The sequence below is a fragment of the Marmota flaviventris genome, chromosome 14 (assembly GCF_047511675.1).
Source record: "Marmota flaviventris isolate mMarFla1 chromosome 14, mMarFla1.hap1, whole genome shotgun sequence".
In the NCBI taxonomy this organism is placed as follows: Eukaryota; Metazoa; Chordata; class Mammalia; order Rodentia; family Sciuridae; genus Marmota; species Marmota flaviventris.
Genome location: NC_092511.1, coordinates 20,310,273 through 20,324,962, shown reverse-complemented (window position 1 = coordinate 20,324,962; position 14,690 = coordinate 20,310,273). Strand labels below are relative to the sequence as shown.

Sequence of the window (14,690 nt, the reverse complement as noted above, 5' to 3'; positions counted from 1 at the left end):
ACATTTGGTTAATCAACAGGGAGCCAGTTACAAGAGTGTGTTCAGTTTTGATAATTCTGTATATTTAATATCTGTGCACTTCTCCATATGCAGGCTATATTTCAACAAAAATGACAACAAAAATAACCACAAACAAAGCCATCCTGTCCTGTCCTGTCCTGTCCTGGTGCATAGGATGGCAAGCTGGATAGGCTTACTCACTTTAAAAAGGTACTGATTACCACCTGGGTACCATGCAAGAGGACCCCAGTTTATGAGAATGGGGTTACCCACTTCATTAGCAAGACCTCACCTGCAGGGTCCAAGGGAGTTCTCAGAGGACAGTAGGAGAATCTTCCCACCGCCTGACTTCCCTGGGCTTGACAAGAGAGGGCAGGTGTGCTCTCGGAGGCCAGGGAATATCCTTACCCCAACTCAGATTGGGTCCTGGCTACTGGGTCCTGACTCATCACAGCCCAACCTTCCAAGGGTCTATTCTGCAGATCCTGGACGGGGGAAGAACGTGTTCTTACCTCAGGGAGACTGTCAGGCCACCTACCTGGGGCAGATGGGTCCATAGGGGCCAGCCTCTCCTATCCTTGCAGTCCCAGCCAGACTCCTCAAGGGTGGCCTTGAGGGGCCTCATCAGCTGCTGCCTAGCATCAGGAACACCTGAGCCCCCAAGAAATGAATCCCAGGGGGAAATCCCTGAGCACAGGGGAAGGGTTCTCTGACAACGCCCCTAACCCCAGATAGAGTACTAGTAGGATTTAGGTTATAGGGCCACGGGGGGTGGGGGTGGGGTTTGAGGCTGTCAGCCTATGTAGGACCAAGAACTGGTGAATTCCTCTCACCCAGGGAGCATTAGAGGCCAAGCCCACTGTAAATAGTCAGTATAAGGAACTGCTGCCAGGGTTGGAGACTTGCGCCCCCGAGATTCTGATTCAATTCTGTATTTGAAAACAACCTCCTAGATGAATCTGACGCCCCCTGGGTGTAGACAGCCATCTGGATATGCAGCATTTGCCCATTCATTCTACAAATATTCATGGGGAGCTAGGCTCCAGGTCAGTGAGGGCTCCAGGAAAGCTGACGAATGCAGAGGCTTTGCCCTGCATGTTCCCACTGTCTGATGTCCAGGAAGAGGCTGGAATGTGACAGATCATTATGATGAAGAGGAATGACATCAATGATAGGTTTGGAGCACAGAGAAAGAGTGAAAGAACCCATCTGTGTGGCTCCTGATTCCTGTTTCACAGGCTTGAATTTTTGTATTCTGCATTCAGGAACATACAGTAGCTCAGACCCAGCCCAATTAAATATTGTTCCTGATAACTCACACTAAAAAGAGAACAATCAGTATTTTTAAAGTCATTTATACAAACAACAAACAAGCTAGGAGAGAAAACAGAAGATAACTATGGCTTTTTCATGATTTCTGCTATCAAAACCAACTAGAGGTGACTTTATAATCTGTCACACTTTGGGGATTCAATTTAGCTTATCATGCATAAACAAGTCCACCAAGCCAACTCTTCACTCCTACACAATAATAAACACAGCTGATCCTCTTCTTTCTCTAGTTCTGTATAACATGACATAAAAATATAAAAATAGCTGGATGCTGTGGTGCATGCCTGTCTGTAATCCTAGCTATTTGGGAGGCTGAGGCAGGAGGACTGCAAGTTTAAGGCCAGCCTCAGCAACCTAGTGAGATCCTCTTATGAAATAAAATTTAAAAAGGGTTGGGGGGTTGTAGCTCAGAGCTAGAGCACTTGCCTAGCATGCATGAGGCCCTGGGTTCAATTCCCAGTGTTGTGAAAAAAAATTTTTTTTTAAATATATGAAAATAAAATCAGTTCCTGGCCTGAGTACATGGGTAAGTAATGCAATCAACAAACAGGTTTAAATTCTGTCTTTTAAACTGTCTGAGACAAGTAGGTGGAAATCCCTACCCTAGTTGCCATAAAAGCCCCTAGAGACACCCTTCTTCTGGTAGTAACAGAGTGGGAGCATCCACTCTGGGTTCTGTTCCCACTGAGTGACTGAGACCCTCAAGGCCAAATGGTATCAGGGTTTCATCTGGAGAAGCCCCAGGAGCAGAATAAAGAAGCCACTTTTGGCAAACAGGAGCATTACCTTGGTCCCATGGTAGAAGTCATCCACGCAGGTGGCATTCATGAAGGTCTGGTGGAAGTGGGTGCTAGTGTCGATGCCTCCGGGGATCACCAGTTTCCCAGTGGCGTCAATCACCTTGGCCCCTCCGGGGATCATCAGCTCTCGGCCCACCTGCTGGATGATGCCATTCTCAATGTAGACATCGGCCTCGTGGGTGCAGTCATCATTCACCACCTTGCCTCCCTTGATGAGAATACGCACGCTGGCTGAATTGGCAAGCATGTTCCTATGGAAGGTGACAGGGGAACCAGTCAAGGTCAAAGTTCCTTTCACAGTCACTAAGGCCCACTCCTTCCTAGCCACTCTTCAGTCACCCCTTCCTAGAGCCAAACTCTGTGGTCAAGGTGAGCAGAAATGGGGAGAAAGTTACTCCTGAGCCTCAGAAAACTGGTCCTACAGCCAACTGGGGGTCATGAGCCTCCCAATGACCTCACAATGGACTCATGATACAGTGGCAGTAAAGAGGAAGCTGGGGCCCACAAAAATACCATTTTTACCTTCCAGAAATGCTGTGTGAGTTCTAAAGCACTTTCATATCTACTATCTCATTTTAGCTCCCCAATAACTCCAGGAGTCCCATTTTACAGATGAGAAAGTCAAAGTGCCAAGGACTTTATGTCTACCAAGTAGCCAAGCCAATGAGCAGGTCTTACATGACCAGTGTCTCTACTATGCTCCATGGTGTCCCTAGACGTCAGAGGCTCCTGGGGCGAGTCTCAGCCAGATCCTCCAGCCCTCCCAGCTGCCTAATTCATAGCATTCTTCAGATGGACCCTCTCAGTTCACGCCTCAGGGTGGGCCTCCAGAAGGCTGCCCTCCCCCATGGGGCTCCACAGCCGGCTGCATGGTCAGCTCTTCTGAGAGCTGTTGAAAACACCTGTGGCCAAGCCCCACCCCCAGAGATCTGGGGGTTGAATGAAGGCCACTTTTATACACAGCAATCTTCTCATTCTTTAGGACTCAATTCAACCGTCTCTTCTTCTAAGTAGCTTTCACTGATTCTCTGGGTCTTCATGGGATTAAATGCTTCTACAGCTCTGGATTCTGTCCCCACCAAGTGACTGAGACCCTCAAGGCCAAATGGTATCGGTGATCTTTGCCTTCACCTCCTCTTCATCCCCAGCCTCTCTTAGAGGACACTTGAAATTGGTGAATAATCGAATGAATAACCTCATCTTCTTGTTGCACTCTGACACAACCAAAATGTTAAGGCACTGAGTAGGCCGATTCCATATTTGTTTCCTGGGCTATTTAGCATCTCTGTCTAGGATAATGGTCAACTTCTTGAATACAACAAATAACTGTGAACATATTGTCTCTCATTCTCGGCATTTCATTTTGTCTTCTACCAGGCAAGTGTCCAGGATGAAGAGGCCTGAGGACCTGTGGAAGGGACTCCTCTTGAAAGGAGACACATCATCTTTCTGCTCTCTGCTCTTGGCCTGCTCTCCTGGACACAGTTGGCTTAAGCAGTTGGCTTATTCTTTTGCCAAGTGGGCCAGGCTGGAGCGCATGGAATCTCAACACCAAGAAACTTTCAGGGTCCTCCGAGCCTTGAGCACCAGGTGCTCCTTCAGTTAGGACAGGCTGGCCCTTGGGGCGCTGCACAGGGGAGTGCTGGGAGACAACATAGGTAGCCGGGAGTGATAGTTGTACCCTATGAACACCTGCTCTTTGCAAGGTATCATTCTGACTTCTGAGGAGAAGAGATCTGCTCCCTGGTGTGGAAGGGCAGAGAGGCCATGGGAGGAGTTGAGCTGGAGAGACTGGGAAGAATTGGGATGGCCACAGCCACAAGTCTATTTATTGTTGGAAACTGGGCATATTTCTGAGGATCTTTTGTCTCATGATCTGAAAACCAGAGACTTAATTTCAGAAGCAATAATTTTGAAATGGTTGGGTTCTCAGATGATGGACAAAGCTACCCTGACCAAATCAATCTCTCTCTCTCTCTCTCTCTCTCTCTCTCTCTCTCTCTCTCTGTTATTCCAAAGCCATGCTCAGGTGTGACTATGAAAACACAGGTCCAAGTTCTCAGTTTGCATCACAAGAGGGGAGTGATGATAGTGGCAGTGGTTGCTGAAAGAGGACACACATCTGATCCTCTGTGCAAATACGAATCCTTACATTTCCAGAACAGTTTCAGGGTAAAAGGAGCATAGTTCTTAAGTCCCTGTTGGAAATAACAACATTGGTTTGCTTCCATTTCACAGCACATGCCTGGTGCAGAACCAGGAAGTGTGTGGTATAGTAATGATTGAGTTTCGCTACTCCAATCAAAGTCAAGGGCATCATCTTCAAGAGAAGCAAGAACATTGGCTCTCAATTAATACCACACACCCAGCATTACACATGCATTTTATCTACACAGCAATTCTACAAAATGGGAACAAGGCGGGGGCGGGGATGTTAGCATCATTAGAGGAGCAGGAAACAGAATTTGAAAAGTAATGGGAAACAAGAGCCAACTAAGGGTCACACAACTCCAGGAGGGGGCGTGGGCTTCAGACCAGGTCTGTCTGGCTGCAAAGGAAGTTGGAAGCGTGAACTCTGCACAAAAGAGGTGTGGGTGATTGTTATGGTCTTCATAAGTTCCTATGTTTTCAAAAATTTATATTATAAACTTGTATTAGTCTGAGCATTTATGTTAAAGAGCTTTTCCTTTTTTTAAGCTAAAAAGAAACCAGAAGGAATCCAATGGCCTTCACTCAGGTCCAACTGGTGCCGTCCCTTCTGCCACATACTTTCTCGGAGGAGATAGAGCTGCTCCACCAGTCCCAGCACTTATTCCCCTTCTCTCGGCCCTTGGACCGCCACCATCTGTTCCGGCTCCTGCCGGAAATCTCAGAAGGTTAACCTGGCCCAGAAGAGGGTTGGTTCCCCTAAAGAATAGAGGAAAGTTCTGGGACCTCCCTGGCCCAGGGGTCCCATTCCCACAGGCTTGGACTAGTCCTAGAAATCCAGGCTGGACTGCACTCCTGTGACTAGTGCAGAGGTAACTCATCTCCAAGCAGAGAGGACCCTGTGAATAATGTTAACTTATGGTCATTAAGCACCTCCTATTCATGAGACCTTTCACTAAGCCCATATATGCACTATCTTATTTAATCCTTACAATGCCCCAGACAGCACCATGACCACTCCATTTTTTTACCAAGAGGATGCTGAGGCTTAGGAAAGTTAAGAAACTTCCTCAAGACAAAGTTTATAAGAGTAGAGATCGAAAGAGAGTTTGTCTTTGGAGCAGTTATGGGATGAAGGTTTGTCTCTCATCCCCAAATTCATATGCTGAATATCCCTAACCTCCAGTGCAGTTGGCTACATTTGGAGATGCAGCCCTTAAGGAATTTAAGGTTAAATGAATCTATAAGGTTGGGGCCCTGATCTGATGTGAGTTGTGACCTTGAAGGAGGTGGCATTGGAGTATCCTCTCTTTTTCTCCATGAATGTGAACTGAATAAAGGTCATCTGAGGACACAGTCATCTACCAGTCAGGAGGACAGTCCTCACCAGAAATGGACCCTTAGGCTTCTAGCCTTCAGACTGTGAGAAAACATTTCTGTTCAGCCACCTTGTCTATGGCATTTTGTCATCCAGCTTTACAGATGAACACAAGTGCCTACACTCTTAGCTTTGAACCATGCGCCAGTATGGAAGTGGGGTCACTCAGTCCCCAGATCTTCAGCTACCCAGTAGAACTGCTTCAGTGTAAATCATAACCCACTCTGGAGGCCTGACTGAACCTGGATGGTGAGCTCCACCCTTGCCTCCTGGGCCACTTCTAGATACAGGGAACGATGTGGGCTGCTGTCATCAGAACCACCTGTGGGGCTTCAACTTGTCGGGTTCACCCAAGCCTTGGGACCCTCTAGGCCTGCGCTGGCTTATGCGGATAATATTGTAGCACAATTGCTTAACATATTCCCTACCCATGTGCATTTGGAGAATAGCTTTTAAAAATGAACATTTGTGTGCTGTATAATAGTTCATAACTTCATTCCTTTCCACTGGAGACAACTCTGGCAAAAACACAGGCTCTGTCTCAAGAAACTCAGCCTATTGGGGGAGAGAGGCAACTGCTTCACTAAGGAATTGAAGGATGAGTCGGACACTAACTAATTTGGCAGGTGTTGGTTTAAAATGGGGTCTTTCCCTCCAGAGACCAGAGCCGGCAAGGGTGACACCAGCAGTTCCGTGGTCATCAATTCTCTCATACATTTCTACATTTCCAAGTTATGCCCAACCCCTTCCAATCCCCTCTGGCTGTTGACTGTTGACATTCATTCTGCCAGCTTTCCCTGTTAGTCTTTGCTAAACTAGACAAAGGAAATGTCCCTGGCATCTCTCTCTGCAGCATATATGTGGTCTGTGAATGGAGCTGGGGGTGTCTGGGTGGGGTGGATACTCTGCACCTCTCAGGAGAATTCCCACAAAGGGAAGGATTTAAGGGCAATTGTAACATTGGCTCTTAAACACTAAAGACCACCGGCTGCCTTTCTCCCTCTGCTCTGATGGAGGCCATGTATCCATAGAGTACTCTTATCAGAGGTTGTGGTCAGAAGGAAATAGAAGCTCTCCAGAAGGTCAGTAGCAGATTTACCAATTTATGATGCTTCAAGTCACCTGGTTTATTCTAAAATGCAGTAACTGTGAAGACAGAGCCAGCCATCTGGCCCACTGGGTCACTGCATGCTATGAACACATGTTTGTGCCCTTCCCCCACCCCATGCCCTGAATCCCTAATCCCCAGTGTGATGGTTCTTAGAGGCAGGGCCTTTGGGAGTAATTAGATCATGTGGGTGGAGCCTCATGAATGGGATTAGTGCCCTTATTAGAAGAGACAGAAGAGATCTCTCTCTGCTGCATGAAGAAACAACAAGAGATCTGTCCCTTAGCCAGGAAAAGAACCCTCACCAGGAACCAAATCAGCAGGAACCTTGACCTTCCAGTCTTCAAAACTGTGAGGGAATGAATGTTTGTGGTTTAAGTCACCCAGTCTATGCTATTTTTGTTACAGCAGCCAAACGCACCAAGATATTACACTAGACAGAAACGAACATTATAATCAAATCATCACTAAGGAACAACTGGGCCTTAAAATAAATGTCACTTCCATTAAAGACGTCTGGCTATATCACACATGCCCATATGTTTAACGAAAAATTTTAATCATTCAGCTATTTTGTCTATGCAAACAAAAGAATCCAGAACACATGTCTGTCCTCTCAGACAGAAATGATGAAAAATGTTTGACAGTTAAAGCTATAAGAATAAGTCAGAAGTAAGGAATTCTAGCACTGTGCAGATTCATCCAGTTTGCCCTAACTTTCCCTCCAGTCCCCAGATTTTATCAACAGTGACCTTGAACTGAAGGGCAGTAGTCTAGGACTAGCAGGGTGGTGGTACACGGCAGATACAGGGACCTGAAGGATTTTACAATTTATTCAGGGAAGCAATGATGCCTTCCATGGCAAGATGGTGGGTATCTTTGCTATGCCAAGATTTATCCAACCGTACACAGCTTGCATCCCCTGATTTCCCAATTCTGTGGCATAGTGTTCTTATGCTCCTGAACCAGTTACAGTTCAGAGTGAAGGTGATGTGCGATGGTGAAACTGGGATTTCCAGGTGGGGACAACACTATAACCAGGTCTTTTATGAAAGAGCCTCTTCATGTTTAAAATAGTAACACTTTTTTGCTACCCAACAACAACTTTGCTGGATAACAAATCCCAGCTCCCCAACCCTTTTTAACTGCCTTGGAGCTGTTCCCATGCAGAGAACAGCACAGGGAGCATCGTGCTGAGCCGACAGTCAAGGTTATGCCGGCTACCGCAGTTTGCCCGTGACAAGCGAACACCCTACCCTCCTACAAGGCATGCAGTGTAGTTCTGCCAAGGAAATGCCAACCCCAACACCGCATTTTGGAGTTGTCTACTTCTGTCATCACCTTCCCAGTTTCCCGGGCCTGTGGGGAGGTGTGAGACAAGGGGAGCTGAACGGTCTGTCCTGCACAGCTGGCCCTGCTGCAGCTCAGCTGGAGTCTGCACAGACACATGGGGCCAGAAAGGTGCAAAGGGGACCCTTCTTGCATAAAGACCTGAAAATAAACTTGATAGGTATTGGTTTAACATATGGATTTCCTCTTTCTAACAGGCACAGTTTGACTCGCATTCCCTCTTTGGATCGAATCCAGAGAAAAATGTGTGATTTTTACATATAATCTATCACTGTGATGTCCTGCTAGAGGAAAGCTACACAACTGAAGTGACATGAAGCCAAGCCTAATGGCAACCTGGGTGGCAACGTGAAGGGCAGGTGAAGTCAGCACAAGGGGCAGAGGACACAGGCTGGCTCCAGACAGATGACACTTCTAAAGGATCAAAAGGCACCTGGCACACTTGTTTGGGAACCCTAACCTGCAGCTATTTTTCTTCTGATCAGCAGCTTTCAGAAGCCTTCTCTCTGTTCTAATTTAGAGCCAGCCCTAACGGGGAGGGGAACGTTGGCACTTGTAGCACCCTAGGGTTACTCAGGAAAGGGATTCTCTTTTGAGTTGAAACATGACAGCAAATCAAAGGTTTTGATCCCCCAAATCAAAGGGGAGTCTGAGATGAGTGGGAGACATTGAAGGTCTAAGTTAATTCATTTAATTAAAAAAAAAAGTAAATTGCTTCCCAAATTTAGAAAGCACTAAATAATATTTAACTAATATTAGCACACAGTATAATGTTATAATTAATTCTTTATTTTTTTAAACCTTTATTTCAATTATTTGAAATAAAGGTTTAAAATATAATGTGGTGCTGAGGATTGAACCCAGTGCCTCACACATGCTAGGCAAGTGCTCTACCACTGAGCCACAACCGCAGCCCTCTATATTGTTTTGATCAAACTATTGAGTAGATTTAATATTTATGAGGCTGGGGATGTAACTCAGCATTAAAGCCTGTGTTCAGCATGTGCAAGGCCCTGGGTTCAAACTCTAGCACCAAACACAAATAAATCAACAAAATAGAATAAAATAATATTTCTAACACCCAAGTAAGGCATACAGAATAATGATATAAAGACCTGTGGACTCAGCATTGTTATCATCCAAGTCCCCACACCTTATTCAACTAACCTCATGTCCTCCTTCTCAATTCCCTAGTGCATTTATATAAACTAATGACCCATAACAATCAGGTCACCAGTAAAAAAATAGATCGTAGCTATTTCTGCCCCTATGACCTCCTCTCCCAGAGACCTATCTCACCTGCTCTGTGAGCAAGTTCTTCACTACCCACCTCTCCTTCACTTTCCAAAGCAGGCAGAAATCTGAAAACCTATTGACAGAGCAGGGACATTTTACTATTATCCAAATGCCCACTGGACCCCTTTTTTAGGATGTTCCACAGGCAGCAGGAATTCAGCCTGTCCAAAAACAACCCCACCATCAACCATCATGGTCCCCAGAAACCTGGAACTCCTCCTAGAGTCAACCCAACCTGGTGGGGGACCTGGTACCAGGGCCTGGGACAGGAAGATGGACCAACAGATGTTAGAGTAGCACATGGACAGAGGCTACAGAGAGGCTGTGGCCAATACTATGTCCACCATGACACACCCTGGGTCCATAAGCATATTTCCATGTCAAACTGGCTAGTCAGGAGGCCTCTTCATGTCCCACCAGGTCCTTTTATTAACCCAGAGGCTGAACAAGGTCAAACCTATAAGATGGCCTGCATCATTCTTGGGGAGGACTGGCCAAGAGTGTTTGTAGTTAGGGACCATGAAGCATCTCCATCCAGAGTACTGCCACCACCTTTGTCACTGTGCTGCATAAAAGTTGGAGAGGACCAAGTTGGTCAGGAGAGGTCAGGACTATAGTTTGGAGCCAGCACCAGAACAGCCTCTTCAGAACTGTCAGAGAGAGAAGGCAAACACCATCCCAAACCATCTGCATGATGGGTGTGAACACAGTGAACAAGGGCTTGTTCTTGAGGAAATTTAAAAACAAACTTAAGGACAAAGGACTGCTACAAGCCCACCCGAGAGATGGCACCTGGTGGGCCCAGCCAGAGTTGAGTGAAACAAACAGCTTCTGGGAAGGAGAATGTAAATCCAAAGGATTGAGTCCTTCACAGGCTAAGATGGAGTAAGAGGTTTTAATCCCACGGGTTCATCTGGATTGGCCTGGCTCAGCACGGCAGGACGTAAAGAGCAAGCACCATCAGTGCGCGCAGGACAAAAGCTAAATTCCCAAGGATTAGCTCTGAGAGGGTGGAAAGAAATGGAGCCACAGACCACTTGTTCAACAAGATTAGCTCTAAGGCGCAGAAGAAAAACTGGCAGTTGTCGTTGTGGAAAGCCAAAGCTGAGTCAGCGTGGTGGTACATGTTGGGATAGGTCAGGTTTAGTTGTGTGTTAGTGCACGTGTACCTAGGTGTGCATCCGATCCCAGGGGTGTGTAGTGCAGACCTTGGTATTTGTGCAGAAACCTGGCTCCTTGTAGGTGTCACTCACTCATCACCATCAGGAGGCTACATCTGAGGCTCAGGGAGGCTGAATACTGGGAAATGTAAGTCTGAATGATCCCACTTCCACGAGGCCAGTTCTTGCAGAACCCTGAGAACGACAGAAGGGGTGTGCATATAGGGGTGATGAGGACTTCAGGCTGTTGGCGGAAGTTTTAACCAGAGAATACCAGGTGGCCAGTAGAGTCGCCACCCCTGACGATCCCCTGGCAGATTCCTCAACCTTGCCAAGCTTTCCAGGCCCAAGCCAGCTGTCCCTGATCCCAGGAAGAATTCCATCGGCTCCCTTGGAAGAACAGCAGCTGCATCTCCAAGGCTCCAGTGGCCCAGAGTGGCTGCTTCCCAGCAGGCCAGCCAAAGGGTGGAGGGGCCGGCCCCCCACTGTGGGAAGTGATGGGGGCAGACTCTTCTCAACTTGGGACTATGTTCACAGATGGGGTGTGATAACTGCGCATATATCCTCTGCATTCTTCTGTGAGTCACTAATAGGAGACAAAAACACCTTTTTCCTAAGTATAAAGGTACTACAAGTCCGGGCCACTTGACAAAATCTAGATTTGGGAAAAAATTGAGCATGAATATAAAATTTCTATTTTTTTCTCTTTTAAACTAAAAATTAGTATCAACCAACTATAGACATTTGCAATATCTTGCAAGCAATAATTGAGAGAAATAAGTAGACATGAAATAGTAAATAAAAGTATGATTTCATTCAGATAATGATCAAGACCAGACAACAAGTGAAATAGAGTTTTAGCATATAATGGTAAAATCATGAAGAAAAAGTTGTGATGACCAGAAAAGTCAGGACAGTAGGGTTCCATCTGGGGGCAGGGAGGGGCTCTTGGGCAGAGGGAGCTCTCAAAGGCTGCAAGTGTCAGGTACAAGAGAGGACACAGGAGTGATGCAGATGGCTTTAGTCTTTAAACTGCACATATATCCTCTTCACTCTTCCGTATATAATTCATCAAACATTTAAAAATTTTAGGGGCTGGGGATGTGGCTCAAGCAGTAGCGCGCTCACCTGGCATGCGTGCGGCCCGGGTTCGATCCTCAGCACCACATACAAACAAAGATGTTATGTCCGCCAAGAACTAAAAAATAAATATTAAAAAAATTCTCTCTCTCTCTCCCACTCTCTCTTTAAAAAAAAAAATTTAATCTTGGAATAATTGCATGTTTATACAAATACATGTCAAGTATTATCAAAACCAAAATATGTGTGCAAAAACAGACCCCATGAGAATAAACAAGGGTTTGTATTGAGGGGTTACAGGTGATGTTTCCCCCAAGAAAATATTGTGGCCAGGTGCAGTGGTAAACGCCTATAATACCAGTGACTTGGGAGGCTGAGGCAGGAAGATAGGCAAGTTCAAGGCCAGTCTTGACAGCTTAGAAAGACCCTGTCTCAAAAAAATAAAAGGGGGACTGGGATTGTGGCTCAGTGGCAGAGGACTTGCCTAGCATGTGTGAGGCCCTGGTTTTGATCCTCAGCACCACATATGAATAAACAAAGTTAAAAATCCATTGGCAATTTAAAAATATTTTTTAAAATAAAAATAAAAAAATAAAAGGGCTGGGATGTAGCTGGGTGGTAGAGCACCCCTGGATTCAACCCCCAATGTGGCAAGGAACAAAAATGGTAAATATTTTAAGCCATGCTGGTACTTTATATTGTTTGGGAAAAAAATTGCAATAAAGTGAAAATTTTCCCCTCTTCTTTTCAAGAAGTCTTGCCCGCACCATGATGTCACCTTCTCGAAGGTTTTGAGAAAGGGCTGTTTGACTCTTGAAATTAAATAGATTTCAGGAGGGCACCTGCCATCTCCTCTGAGATATAGAACTCCTTCAGAGTGTCAGGTACCAGGTAATTTCATCTTCTGCTTAAAACATGTTTCCCCCAATTGAAGTTGCTTTTACCTGCCAGTTACTGAGATCCAAGAATGCTTCTGCCCAATCAAGGATGTCCCTATCCCTTGTGCCTTTCTCTGCTACTGCCTTCTCAAGGGCCTCTGTCACCTCCCTCACTGAGGCAAACAGACACGCTCATCCCAATCCAGAATTCCTGAGCCTGAGTGGCAAGTCCCTTCAGTACAAGTGGAAACACACAGGTAACGAAACTCAACTCTGATGGGATAGGTGACAGGGTGGATGGGCCACTGTGAGCTGGGTCACTTGTGTGGGACACCCAGGCTCATATGGGGAGCATGGGGCCCACCAGAAGCAACAGGCCAAGTGAGCATTCAGCACACTTTAAAAAAGGCCTTGGGATGAAAATGTCCAACTTTCCCTAGACAAGGGCTGATGCCTCTAACATTTCAGGGTCCTGTTTTAGAAGAAGTAGGGATGGCAAAGGATGCAGAAGGAGTATGAAGGGCAACTGGAAAGGGTGATAGGGTGGGGCGGAGCCAGGAGCATCCACTTGGCTCTGTTTGCCCTCTGGCCAAGTGACTGTGGCTGTCAGGTGGCATCCACACCATCAGCACATCGTCATCACTTTGAACTTATGTGTGAGGCCCACACACAATTTCACATAAATCCTACAACAGCCTCTGAGGTAATCAAACACCATCCCCTTGGGGCCCAGGAAACTCGGGTTGGAATTCCTGCCCTTCACACTGGAGCTCTTCGAGAGCAGAGCCTTTGCCTCACGTCATCCTTCTCGGGGCCTGGCCCGTGGAGGGGGGGTCTCACTAGATGCCTGGTGAAGGCAGACGTGCTCTGGGGCCCTGGAGGACAGTGAGCTGGTGTGAAGAGCTCTGTATATGTGACGGTGTGGCCGCAGGAATGCGTTAACATGGAGAGGCAGAAAGGATTCTCCCAAGAGCCCTTGGTGCAGGTTCTGAGTGTTTGTTCAAGGAGTGGGCCAGAAGACCAGAGGGCTCTCTCTTACTGCTCTTATAGAAATCAGCAACTATGAGTTGGGGGTGGTGGGCAGGCTCTCTGCCTTGGGGTGACAGGTGGGCCGGGGATGAGAAAGGCGCTTGGAGAGCTAGGAGATAAAGTCGAGGGGTGCAGGGCCCAGAGATGGAGGCCCCAAAAGACTCACAGCTCACATGATGCCCTGCAGCAGCCAAAGCAGGAGACTGAGTTTGCTCACAGATGAAAACGTGCTTTGGGGGCTGATCTCCCACCCTTTCACCTGGCCCAGGCTGACTTCAGGCAGGGGGACAATGGCTGCGATAGCCAGGCATGAGGACGCAACTGGGCTAACTAGGTGGTGCCCGCGGAATAGAAAAGGAAGAAGCAGAACTCAGAAAGGATGGAATTCTGGGATGTCCCTGGAGGAAAAGAATAGCTTGGGGATGACAGTGGCAGCAAGGATGAGCAGAGCAGAGCATAGAGCCATGTGGACAGGTGAGGACCTGCTGGCCAGGCTGCACCCGTGACTTATGGAAACCCATTAACAAAAGCGGATTTTGCCTTCTCTCCCTAGGAATTCTTCAGATCAGTCAGGAGATGGCGCTAATCCAATCACCCAAGATAACGGGGTGGAGGAGAGCACAAAACCCTAAGTGCTACTGTGTGTCAGGGACTGGAGGGCTCTTAAAACATGGTGCTTCAAGGAAACCACCTCACAGGTGGTCTTGGAGGTGGATATACTAACCCCATTTTATGGATGATGACACGGAGGGTTGCTAGATAAAGTCACACAGCTTTGTGGAAGGGAAGAAGAATAGGGGTAATTCTAAACACACACACACACACACACACACACACACACACACACACAAAACAAGAATCAAAGACCAGGATTGTGATGATGGGCTAACTCACTGATCTCCTGTGCTGAATAGTTAGGGGACATCACAACCCAACACTGCTCACCCTGTCAGTTCTACCTACTCAATCTGTCTCTCATCTGTCCTCTTGTCTCCACCCACGGCCTCACTCTAGCCTTCATCTCTTTCCTAGACACTATGACAGTACCATTACGAGGCTGTTCTAATCAATCTTGAGGCCTCCACACTGTTAGCAGATTGAGCTTTGCTAAGGGCAATCAGATCACAGAAG

General features: G+C 46.8%; 1 protein-coding gene across 1 annotated transcript in view; it reads right to left on the bottom strand.

The window, feature by feature from the left end:
* Positions 1–14,690, bottom strand: part of Dpysl5 (dihydropyrimidinase like 5) — a 79,350-nt gene that overhangs the window by 42,429 nt on the left and 22,231 nt on the right. Inside the window, exon 2 of the mRNA XM_071601983.1 lies at positions 2,119–2,383. Coding sequence (XP_071458084.1) covers positions 2,119–2,379 — 261 coding nt within the window. The 5' untranslated portion in view covers positions 2,380–2,383. The remainder of the gene's footprint in view (positions 1–2,118; positions 2,384–14,690) is intronic.